The sequence below is a fragment of the Vulpes lagopus genome, chromosome 9, assembly GCF_018345385.1.
Source record: "Vulpes lagopus strain Blue_001 chromosome 9, ASM1834538v1, whole genome shotgun sequence".
NCBI classification, from domain to species: domain Eukaryota; kingdom Metazoa; phylum Chordata; class Mammalia; order Carnivora; family Canidae; genus Vulpes; species Vulpes lagopus.
In genome coordinates, this window is record NC_054832.1 from 63255000 (window position 1) to 63267512 (window position 12513).

General features: G+C 38.9%; 1 protein-coding gene across 1 annotated transcript in view; it reads left to right on the forward strand.

The window, feature by feature from the left end:
- Positions 1-12513, forward strand: part of CPA6 (carboxypeptidase A6) — a 325374-nt gene that overhangs the window by 126246 nt on the left and 186615 nt on the right. The window contains exon 2 of the mRNA XM_041768850.1: positions 4033-4108. Within this exon, the coding sequence (XP_041624784.1) occupies positions 4033-4108 (76 nt within the window). The remainder of the gene's footprint in view (positions 1-4032; positions 4109-12513) is intronic.

Sequence of the window (12513 nt, forward strand, 5' to 3'; positions counted from 1 at the left end):
GCACTAAACCACTGAGTCATCCAGGGATCCCATATTATAAGACATTTTAATTGAGTTTATTATAACTTATATAAATGGATGGTTTCTAGGAAAATAAATTATCAAAATTCACTGGAAAAACACAGAAGAAAACTGAATAGACCAGTACCTACAAAAGAATTGAGAAGCTAGATACTTAAGCCCCAAAAAGAAAAAGTGCTGGTCCTACCTTGAATTATTTTATGGGTATATTCTACAAAACAGAGACATAGTTTCTATGTCATTCAGTTTGTCCAGACATATTATAAAGGTGAGAAATTTCCAATTTTGTGAGGATAGCTTAATGCAGATGCCAAAATCAAACAAGGGTGATTAAAAAAGAATATATATTTTTTGTTTATAAAAAGCTTATTTTTAAAAATATCTCCCTTCTGAATATAGGCATAAAACTCCAAAGTAAAACATTAGCATTTAGAATCCAACTGTTTATTTTAAAAAGTGTTTTCAAAGTAACATGCTAAGTGAAAACTAAAAGCAAATGAGTATTATAAAATGCTATGAGACCATCACGTGTGAGTGTGCATATGTGTAAATACAAAGGAGTCAGGAATGGATCACAAAAAATTAACAATGGCCACTAGGGGACAAGGAGAAGTTTGGCATGGAAGAGAACTGGAAGGGGAGCTTTATTTTGTGCATACTATAATATTTTCATTCTTACAAGCATAGATTTATAAACTGGTTCTGCAAGGTACAAAGTTTAATAATGGAATCAATTGTGAAAATTGATGCCAAGACCCGGAAGGAAAAAATCTGTAGCTTCAGATCTGTGTCTTTCCAAAGGAGCTTGAGGACTCTCCAGTTGCCTGCAAAACACATTCTTCCACAGGTGTTGCAGTCAAGACCTGGCAGTACATGTGGTAGGCACCAGCTTCAAGCAGCATAGTCTTAGAACTTTAAAATGGGAAGGCAACAGTTCATTGCTCACGCCTTCAATGAGGAAACTGAAACCCAGGCAGATTGTAAAAGGTTAGAGAAGGTGCCATCTTGCCAGATACTCCTCTCTGGGTGCATATGTTCTCGTTACGCATTTAATAATACTTTTTAAATGGATTAAATGTATTTAATAGTGTTCATGTGGTTGCTATTGTACATTAGGATCAATAATCAACTTGCAACTTGGTGCTAGCATTCTAGCAACATAACCTTAAGTATATCATGAGTAAATATGTGATGGCTGGGTGATTAGTTATCTGGAATATTTTGCCTCTAATATCACATCTTTAAAATCTGATTTAATATGCCTGTCCTCTCTGTGAAAACTTTACACAGACTCCAGGAGCTAAAAATATCTGATTTACAAACACATGTACATGTGAGCAGCTGGTTGCTGAGTCAGCTCCCTAATCTCAACCCCTTTGCAGACCTTTGGTCCTCTGGACTTAATCCCAAAGGATAGCCAAGGGGGTCTTAAATTGATGTTGCCACCTAGTGGTGGAAAAACCCCATCAGTTATAAGGAAAGCTCTCCATTCACCTTTGATAGTTGTGCAGAGCTAGTTTGAATTTCAGAGTTGCCGGAGCTACTTTACTTCGTGAACCCTTCCTGTTTGTAGTACCGAATTATTGTTCACCACTTAAAAAAAAAAAAAAAAAAAAAAAAAAAAAAAAAAAAGACTATCAGATCTAGGGAAAGCCAGATTTCTGTTTGGTGGAACAAATGGGGCATTTGCTTTTGCATGCTGAGTAGAGGACTGTTGTTGGCTACTGGTTAGTCTAATAAAATTTATGGATTTACAAAATGTGGGTTTCCCTAAATAACTTTTTTATTGTATGTTCTCTGACAAGTATTCAAACAGTAATAAACACATTTCTTAAGTCACACCTGAGAATTGCTGCAAGTTATGATGAAGTGAACTTTTTGTGATAAAAGTGACAAAGCTGGGCTTGTGCAATCACTTTCAGAGTTGAATAATCCCAGGTGTGTTCACCTTTTATCCTATACTCACAGAAGAGGAACCAATTGCCAGATTGAATTATCCATCATTTAAAAAAATTTTTTCCTATGGCTGTAAAACAGCTACAGATTGCTTTCTTTGCACTCTTGAGGAGCTGATAGGGCCCCAGATGGAGGTGTTTTTCAGCAAGCTGTCAAGTGATCCATCCCTCAAAAACAACCATATTACCCAGTGGAGTTGCCTTTCTCTGCCAAGAATTATATCGGGTCAGGTGGGAGAGGCCAGGATAGGAGGAACCCAAGAAAAATTAAGGACAGAGAATTGTGTACCAGAAATGAAAAAGAGAAAAGGTGTAAATTACGTTTAAATTCTAAAGGTCATATTTGATGGGTTTCACAGTGACTTGATTTTTTTTTCTTTGCCTTTACTTTCTTTTATTCTTTCTGGAAAAATAGACTTCATGGCATTAATACTGAGGGGTGGTTTTGTGTGATTCTAAGGAAACTGAAGTGACAAAGTCATATTAGGAGAATAGTGGCCAAAACACATTAAATTATCAGCAATCCATGGGCCTTTTAATGCATGGACCTAAAGAAGATATAACAGGATCATTTGAAATAACAAAGCTAAAGTGATTGGAAATGAACACACAGCCCTAAAGAATAATTTTCTTTTTCTTTCTTTTTTTTAAGAATAATTTTCCAACAAATCTGGAAGTGTCCTGTGGGGTTCAAGAACTTCCATATTGATTTTACCCGGCCTTGGACACTGCTATTCATCTAAGTAGTAAAACCATGGAAAATATCACATTCTATCCTTACTTCAGTATATTTGAGGTTGGAGAGATAAGTTGTGGATGGAACTGCTGGGTTTTTCTTTTTTGCCATATGTATACACACACACATATATATATACTAATTATCTTTAGTCATTGTAAAATACTGTAAAGGGTTATGAAAAATACTCTTGTACTCTATTTAGTATAGAGATATCTTAAATTTCCTCTAGAAACCAATTCTCCATGATCTCCTTTATACCAATCCATTTATAAGTACTTAATAACTACATGCAAAAAGCATTGAGCCATTTGTGATTATTACATACTGGAGCTGTGACATAACTAAAAATAATAATAGTTCTCTGACACACCTTAGGGGAGCTCACTGCTATAGAGAACTCTCTGGACCATAGCACAACTCATCCGGTCTTCTTAAACAATTCAGGATCTTTACTGAAATAAACTTTTAGATTGTTCAAATATAATATCAGCTGTGGTACAACTTAAAATTTTTATCACTTAAAAATATTTATAGCCATTCGTATTTTGTGGCATCGTTGAAACAATTGGTCACCCTCCAGTTTGGCCCCATATGTCACTTGGGAAGCCCTGTACTACAGACATAAGATGGCCCATAGAGATGAGCTTATCTTTACTGTTCTCATTGTAGGAAGAATCTAAACCAGAAATTTTCCATAGTGCATAGATTTCATATGTCTTCTTATTGAAAGTCACATTCCTTTTCAGCATTAAGCTTTTTTTTAAAAGAGTGTTTTTACCTCTGTCATCAGAAATTTCTTGCTTGGCATCTGCTCTGAGCTATTCATTAAAGTCCTTGTCCTTGTTACCTTTGTTCCTGTGTTTTTGGCCTTTCTCTGCTTAAGTGTGAATTTGTAATCTTCAAAGGCTGATGAGGAAAAAAAAAAAAAAAAGACCAATGTTGGGGGCTCCTGGGTGACTCAGTTAAGCAGCTGACTCTTGATTTCAGCTCAGGTCTCTGGGTCATGATATCAAGCCCTGAGTCAGGCTCGGTGCTCAGCTGGGAGTCCGCTTTTGAGATTCTCTCTCCTTCTCCCCCTGTCCCTCTCCCACTCTACCTAAAATAAATAAATCTTTTTTTTTTAAAAGACCAATGTTATCTGAGATTAATAATAACTGGATAACTGCTGGCCCAGGTATTTCTGATATTAGACCAGCCCAGAGTTTTGCTGTCTCTCTTCCCAGTTGCAAAGTTAGTTTTTTAAAAGCAAGCAGATAAAGCTGGCTAAATCTTTAGTTTTGAAAGGCAAATAACACCATTTTTTTTCCTTTCTTATAGTGATAAGGTGATTCGACTTATTCCCAATACAGAAGAAGAAGCAAATGCACTGAAGAAAATATACCACCAACTTAAGGTAAGAGAGCTTCCACTCACTTATCATTACATCTATGATGTGTTTACAGGGCTTTGCCGATGGGAGTTGAGTAAGTAGAATTAATTAGCCAAGAAAAGAAAATGCTAAGAGATAACTTTAAAGAGCTTTTAAAGGATAAGTTAAGGTTACTCAAAACATGATGTATCTTATCCCATTATCTATTTATGAGTTCATTTATTTTCCGTCTCCCTTAGTAGAATGTAAGTTTCATTGATAGAGCTTTTGTCTACTTTTTTCATTGCTGTGGTAATGAATGAATGAATGAATGTAGGAATATCCGCAAGTTCAGTAAATGTCTTCATTGTTTTTAATGAATGAGTGAATTTAGTTTATAATTTTCCAGAGCTTCACTTTTCCTTCTTAAAATTTTCCTGCTAATCATCTATACTTTCATTCTAATTAAATTCAAGCAGAAGTGAATTGAGGAAAATAAAAGAAATTTTTAAATTAATTTTGGTTTGTTTCAGTGAGTCTGATAAGAAAATTCTATGGGCAAAGGTTGAATGGCTCAGATTATTTAATCTTTGGTGAATTTTGTGGATTTTAGAGATAGAGAATTTCTCATTTTCTTACGACTGCAATATAATTGAGTGTTAGCTTTAACTAGAACGTTATGATAAGAGGTGTGGTGATAGGATGCCTGGGTGGCTCAATTGGTTGAGCATCTGCCTTCAGTTCAGGTCCTGAGATCGAGTCCTGAATTGAGCTCCCTGGAGGAAGCCGCCTTCTCCTTCTGCCTATGTCGCTGCCTCTCTCTCTGTTTCTCTCATGAATAAACAAAATCTTAAAAAAAAAAAAAAAAAAAGAGGTATGGTGATGGGCTCTTTTCTATGCCTAGGAAGAAAAGAAGACCATAAAATATATGGCAGTTTAGCTTTATTTTAACGGATAGCAAATCAGATTACCTAGAAGACCTCCTTAATCGCCAATGTGGGATAGGAAAACATGTGTCCTAAATGCCTGGAAGTCTTACCTGGAAAAGATGTTAGGAGGATAAGAGAGGAAGGATAGATTTAGTGGTTTCTGGAGATAATTGTAATTATCACATTTTTGGTCTTATTGTTGGCTTGATTTTTCTCTGACATCTTTCCTTCAAATATTGAATGTACTTACAAATGAAGTTTTGAACTTGGAATTTATTCATTTCCTTTCTTTCTCTTTACTCCCAGTTTTTATACATGTACTATCCAATTTAAGCTTGGGTCTCATTACAAGGGCTCAAAGTGAAAATGCAAGAGTTCACTCCAAATTGTTATGATTGTATCCAGTACCAGAGGGACTGCTCATCAGACATTTCCTAAACCTCTTCTCTTTCTCAAAGGCATCTCTGCTTCAGGATAGTGACATGAACTTTCTTCTGGTCATGTATGCTCATTTAATTCCATTATAGTCTTTTTAGCAGCAATACCTGAACATTATCTAAACAGCCTCCCAGGGACTCAACATTTGCAAAGAAGCAAAGCAGTTTTCAAGTAGAAGCTCCCATCTCCATTGAAATTATATTTTAGATACACCCATTGGAAAAATAGCCACTTTATACCATATTTCAGGGAACATATATGCTTAGCTAAGTATTGAGGAAAAAATTTGTGACAAAATCTGCCCCCACACCATTTGTAAGTATATTTACACGATAGATCTTACAAAGTTATAAAAATAAAATCACAATTATATATGTGATCACTTGTCATTATCAAAAGTAATAAAATTACATCAGTGAGGACTGGGAGGGTTACTTAACTCTTGTAAATTGTAATCGATGGAATGAAAAGATGTTGAGCATGAGATAGGACTATGGACACTGATGAGAACACAATATATCGTGCCCTTTTCTGTGCACAGTTCTGTACACACTAAAAAAAAAACAACTTCCTGCATATTTTCATCTAGCCCTTGAGGAAGGGTAGTAACCCGGGAGAGGAAATGGTTTGGATGTGAAGGAGCTTTAGAGGACAACTAAGAGAAGGGAAGGAAAGGGAGGCTGGTGCGGAAGGGGGAGCAGAGTGAAGGGGGTAGCAAGGAAATTAATATCAGAATGTTGATGATGCTCTGGCAGTCCCACACCACAGAGAATTCCATCCAGCCCCTCTGAGTCACCCTGCACCAGTCACAGTCTGAGTACTTCCTATAAATTGTCTTCTTTTAACAACTCTATGAGGTGGGTACTATTAATGCTATTTTAGAGCTGAAGAAATTAGGAGAGACAGAAGTTAACTTGCCCTGGATCAGTGTGGCATTGGAGCACACATCTAGAGGGTGCCAAACCTTCTAGAAGCCACATGAGGCCTGCCTCCTGCCTTGAATCTGTTTACTCTGATCATTTTCCCAATGGAGAAGAATAAGGCCAAGTTTGCTGGGTGGTGGAGACTAGACCCAGTGTACATTGTCACATTCTCATTTACTTTATTCCTTGAGTCACCAGTACCACCCCCAGGTTCAGAGATTTGCAAGATTACATTTCGCTGAGAATCCTACTCACAGCTATGATTTATTATAGCAAACAGATACAAAGCAAACCAGCAATGAGAAAAAGCAAATGGCATGAAGTCCAAGAGAAACCAGGCTCAGGCTTGCACACAAGAAGTGTTTCCCTGAACCTAGGGGTGGTGAAAGGGGAGGTGGGCGGGGGGTGGGGGTGACTGGGTGATGGGCACTGAGGGGGGGCACTTGATGGGACGAGCACTGGGTGTTACTCTATATGTTGGCAAATTGAACACTAATAAAAAATAAATTTAAAAAAAAAGTGTTTCCCTGTGGAATTAAACAAGATGTTCTTCATTCCCCCAGCAAGGAGTTGTGATAACATACGTGAAACATCGTCTACCAGAGAAGCTCATTATAGACTTAGGGCCCGGGGTTTTTACTGGAGCCTAGTCATATAGGCCCCCTCTGCCAAGCACATACCAAAATTCGATTCTCCAAAGGAAAGCAGGAACTATATTGTTTGCACTGTTGAGGTGCACAGTGAGCCACTCTTCCCAGTTAGATTTTAGGGCCAATCCTACCACCCTGTTTCCAGATGCCAGCTAATGGCCAAACTTGTAAGTAGACCTTTCTAAGAACAGTAGTTTCAGGCCTGCTGTGTTAATTCTTCGCATTTCTTCATTTCTCTTTAGCAAAGAAATAGTCATATTGGGTTGAAATTGGAAGCACTGAGCTTAAATACATTTCTATCTAAAAGCATCATGTTAACTGGATGTCATTTTAAATTCAAATGATTTCATCGAGTGATCCACTTGCACCACTGAGAGCATCAATTCTGGCCAGGCAGAGAAAGCAGCCTGCAGAGAATAAAGAATATGAATGTCTATCATCTTACGCCCTGTGGAGCTTATGGGACAGAACTGGCACTGTTGTTAACAGCTCCTTTGCAGACCCCGTGCACTGCCTCCGAGGGGAAGGGAGCTTTTAGTGCCTCCTTTCCCTAAAGCACCATGTGATCGACAGAATTCTAAGATAGCACCAAAATTTCTGTCCCTGGTTATACACCCTGCATAATCTCTCCTCTGCGTCTGGTCAGGGTCTGTGAATATGATGGAATAGTTATTTCCCTGATAGATTACATTATGTAGCAGAAGGGAGATAATTTGGGGTAGGCCTCACCTCATCAGATGAACCATTTAAAAGCAAAATATTTCTGGGGCACCTGGCTGGTTCAGTCAGTTAAGCCTCAGAGTCTTAATTTCAGCTCAGGTCATGATCTCAGGGTCATGACATCAAACCCTGCATTGGGCTCCACATTCAGTGGGGAGTCTGCCTGGAATTCTTTCTCCTTCTGTTACTTCTCTCTCTCTCTCTCTCTCTCTCTCTCTCTCAAATCTTTAAAAATTAGAGTATTTCCTCCAGCTGTTGACAGAGGCCAGTACTCCTTCTGGTCTCAAAGAAGAATCAAATTGCTGTGTTGTGAACTGTCCATAGGAACCATGTGATAAGAAATGCTACTGGCCTTTAGGAGGTAAGAACCACCCCCATCTTATAAACAGCAAGGAGATGGGGATATCAATCCTACAACTACAAAGAATTTTGCCACAACCATCCGAGCTTAGAAGATGACCCTGAAGTCCCAATGAAATCATAGCCCAGCTGATGTCTTGCTTTTAGCCCAGTGAGACCCTAAAGAGAAAATCCAGGCAACTGTGCCTGGACTTGTGACCTATAGAACTAAGGATGGTAAATGGCTGCTCTGTTTGGGGTAATTTTTTCTGTAGCAGTAGAAAAAAAGCAACAGAAACAAAACAGAAATAAAAAAGCAATAGAAAAATCGTACACATGGTAACAGCCCTACATCCTGGCCTTTTGATGGCTCTTAGTTTAATAGCATGTATGGATGCTTTATGTTAATTTTTCTGACTTCATTGGATATAACCAAGCATCTTTGGAAAAGTGAAAAGTGACTGGGATATATATGCTGATGCTATAAATTCACAATGTCTTATCTGAAACATGAACAAATGCAAAATGTCTGTGCAGCGTTGAGTGAAATCTGAGAAGGTACAGTCACAGCATAGCTAATTAGACCTAGAACCACTGTTACAAAGCTGGTTACTTTCCTAATTAAATTTTATGGTTTTGCTGAAGAATTAAAACAAGAAAGTTAAACAGAAAATCATACCTCCAGAGAAATGGATTGAGAAAGCACCAGCCAATTAAACTGTTAATTAAGAGCATAGCCATGATTTAAATACCGTTATGATGGAAGGGAGACAGTTTGCAGGTGAGTAAAATTAGTCAATACCACCTTCTGCCTACGTTTCTTCCCAAATTCTTTGTGCTCTAAAGCGATAGAGAAGGCTTAATGTAAGATCACAAAATTTCTATGTAGAATTGACAGACTCAGTTAAAAGAAAAATTAATGCTTCTATTTCCAATTCTCTCATTCAGAGAGCTATCAGATTAAAAACAAACAAAAAAACCTGCCCTGTATTCAAAAGTTTGACATTTTTTCAAACTAAAACATAGCCCCAAAAATGATTTGGGTTGTCAGGTGCCACTGAGCGGGATGTTAAGAATTGCAAAATTCCATGGGGGACAAATGGCATCATCCCTTCTTTGTATGCGAAATTCACAGCTGCCTTTCGCGAGTGTGACTCTTTCCCTCCTCAGCACAGTTGACTGTTCTGTAATCCTCCTTGGTACTCTCCCAGGTCTTACACCTGGATCTACAGGAGCTTTGGGATGCTTGCGGTCTCTGCACCTTTAAAAGGTCTAACATCCAACTGGACATTGATTGGGAAACGTGAGGAAGAATTCATGCTGTTGGAGTTATTTATTACCATTTTTTTAAGATTTTATTTATTCATGAGAGACACACAGAAAGAGAGGCAGAGACACAGGCAGAGGGTGAACCAGGCCCCATGCCGGGAGCCAGACGTGGGACTCGATCCCGGGTCTTCAGGATCACACCCTGGGTCAAAGGCAGGCGCTAAACCGCTGAGCCACCCAGGGATCCCTATTCCCATTTTCATTTGGAGCTGATAGTACCATTACAGGAATATCTCTTAATCATGGCTGTGGTATGCAGAATTCTAAGATGGTACTCAAGATTCTTGGCCCTGGCATATACACCCCTTCTCTCATGTATCCCATCAAACACTAATCTAGGTACTGTGGTAAAAGGATTTTGCAGATGTAAGTAGGGTCCCAAAATCACTCGACCTTGTAACAGTGAGATTGTCCAGGTAGGCCTGACCTAATCATGGAGAAATAGTGTTTCTAACTGGTTACAAAAGAGGAAATCAGAGAAATGCCCTCCTGTTGGCCTGGAGGAAATCAAACATCCATGCTGAGAACTGCCATGTAGCAGAAATTGCAGGGGACTCTAGTTGCTGAGAGCTATCCCCAGCTGACTAGAGGGAAAACAGGGACAGACCTCCGTCTAAAATGACAAGGAAACAAATTTCACCACCAGTAAAAAGATCCCGAGTCCCAGATGAGACCACAGCCTGAGCTGACACCTTGATTTCAGCTCTTTGACTCCCTGAACAAAAAAAATCAAACCATTCCCAGTGAAATGGTGAAATAATAAAACAGAGCTACTAAATTTGTGGTAATTAAGCAGTAAAACCTAATAAGATGGCCTTAAACAACCAGTGATTTGGTGAGCTACCTGAACACAGAGAAACATTATAAATGATACTGAAAGATAAAAATTAAAAAGAAACCCAAACTTTGATCTGTCAATACATTTGGGGTAGGAAATAGCATTTCCATCTTTTTTGTTAAGGGCTTTGTTAAGTAATAAAGCAACATTACTTTTGCTTTCTCTGGCATGATTTTATTTTTTTAAAAGATTTTATTTATTTATTCATGAGAGAGAGATACACACAGAGGCAGAGACAGGAAGAGGGAGAAGCAGGCTCCATGTAGGGAGCCTGATGTGAGATTCGATCCCAAGACTCCAGGATCTCACCCTGAGCCAAAGGCAGGCGCCAAACCTCTGAGCCACCCAGGGATCCCCTCTGGCATGATTTTAGAAAGAGAAAACATTTGTCACGATCCAGGCAGATGTCCAAATGCAGTTGTGGATTAAATTTCAGGAATATAAATTTTAGATGTGGCATATAGTTTTCTCTGTGTGGCTATTGGTAATTAGTCAATAACAATATATTAAGAGAGTATGTGGCAAAAACAGGAACACATTAAAAACATCCTTTCAAAAGTAGAAAAAAAAAAAGCCCTCTATGGTATTATGATAACCTTACTGGTTATTTATTTACTCAACTAGGTGGACAACACGACCTTGGGCCAATACTGTAACATTTGTTTCCTTTGTTTGTAAGATTCTCCAGGTTTGGTGTTTAAACAACCGAATTTAAGACTATCCTGGGCTTATTGACTCAGGGGTCACAGGGATCCAAGATAAAGAGAGAGCAAACTGACAGTGGCCCTGGAACCAAAGCTTGAAACTCTAATAACAACACTTCTGCCACATTCTATCAGCCAAAGGAAGTCTCAGAGTCAGCCCAGGGATGGAGAAACAGACTCTAATTCTTGATGAGATGATTGCAAATTGTGAAAACATGGGGAAAAAAACCTGTGGCCATTTTTGTCATCCACCCCATCCTCCACCCTCAGATCCATTCTAGTCTGTTGCAGATCCAGGGGGGAAGATGGCAGCTACCTCATTTCTCCTCAGCTTTCTCACTGCCACGGCTCTGTTCCTGGTCTCCTTCCGTTGAATCACACCAGTTTCCCAAAATTCTTTTCTGTCACCTCACATATGACTCCTATTCTCCATGCTGTAGCCAAGGTGATCTTTCTGAAATAAAAAATTGACCACGTCACATCTTTATTTAAAACCTTTTAAGTGTCCCCATTGTCAGCAGCAGAAATTTCCAGCCGTTTGCTCATCAAATCACCTAGGAAGATTATACTTGGCCTCACAGCCAGAGATGGACCAAATTGCTCAGGTGAAACTTGGTTATTAGTATATTTTTAAAACCTCCCTTGGTAATTCCATATGTAGCCAGGGAAGTAAATCACTGGCCTGTGGTAGAGACTTCAAACTCTTTGGCCTGACCCATAGGCCCTTGAAAACCACACCCAGAATGCCTCTCAAATGTTTCTCAGCCTCCGTCATTATTCTTGGCTCAGTGTTTATTACCCTCCCCATGCTAAACTGATTGTAGTTTCTCTCTAAGTTCCTTTTCCTAAGCCATTCCTCTTGCCTGGAATGTTCTTCTCTTTGTCCACTTTGTGACTATCTTTAAAGACTAGGTTAGAGCATCAGCTTCTTGAGTTCCTTGACCCTCACTGAATTCTACAGTTATATCTTACCATTTATTTCACTTTATGCTTACAGTATCTTTCCTCCCTCATTTCATCCTAAAATGAGTTTCTTACAGATCTGAGACTTAATTGATCTCTGAATTGTGTATGGTGAAATAGGGAGGCATTGATGGAAGAGGAGAGTGACCCCAAGTGGTGCTAAAAAGTTTATGGGCATAATCAGGTCCACAGGAATATAGCTCAACTAAGACTTAGATCACTACTTCTTGACCCACCACTTAGGTTTCCCTTTTTTTTTTTTTTTTTTCCCTGTTCTTTAAAGGTTACCCTTTGCACTTATTCTCATGATTTCACCTGGAAAAAAAAGCAAGGTTGTGAGCGTATGGTTGTGCTTTGTCAAGTGTGAATTTCTCATCTTTTCCACTTTATTTTTTTTAATTTTATTTATTAGAGACACAGAGGCAGAGACATAGGCAGAGGGAGAAGCAGGCTCCCTGCAGGGAGCCCGCTGGGGACTCGATCCCAGGACCCCAAGATCATGACCTGATGCTCGACCACTGAGCCCCCCAGGGATCCCACATCTTTTCCACCTTAAAGGATATTACCCTGTGATCAAGGATATGGAAATAGAGGAAGTTCTTTCTTCAGGGGGCATA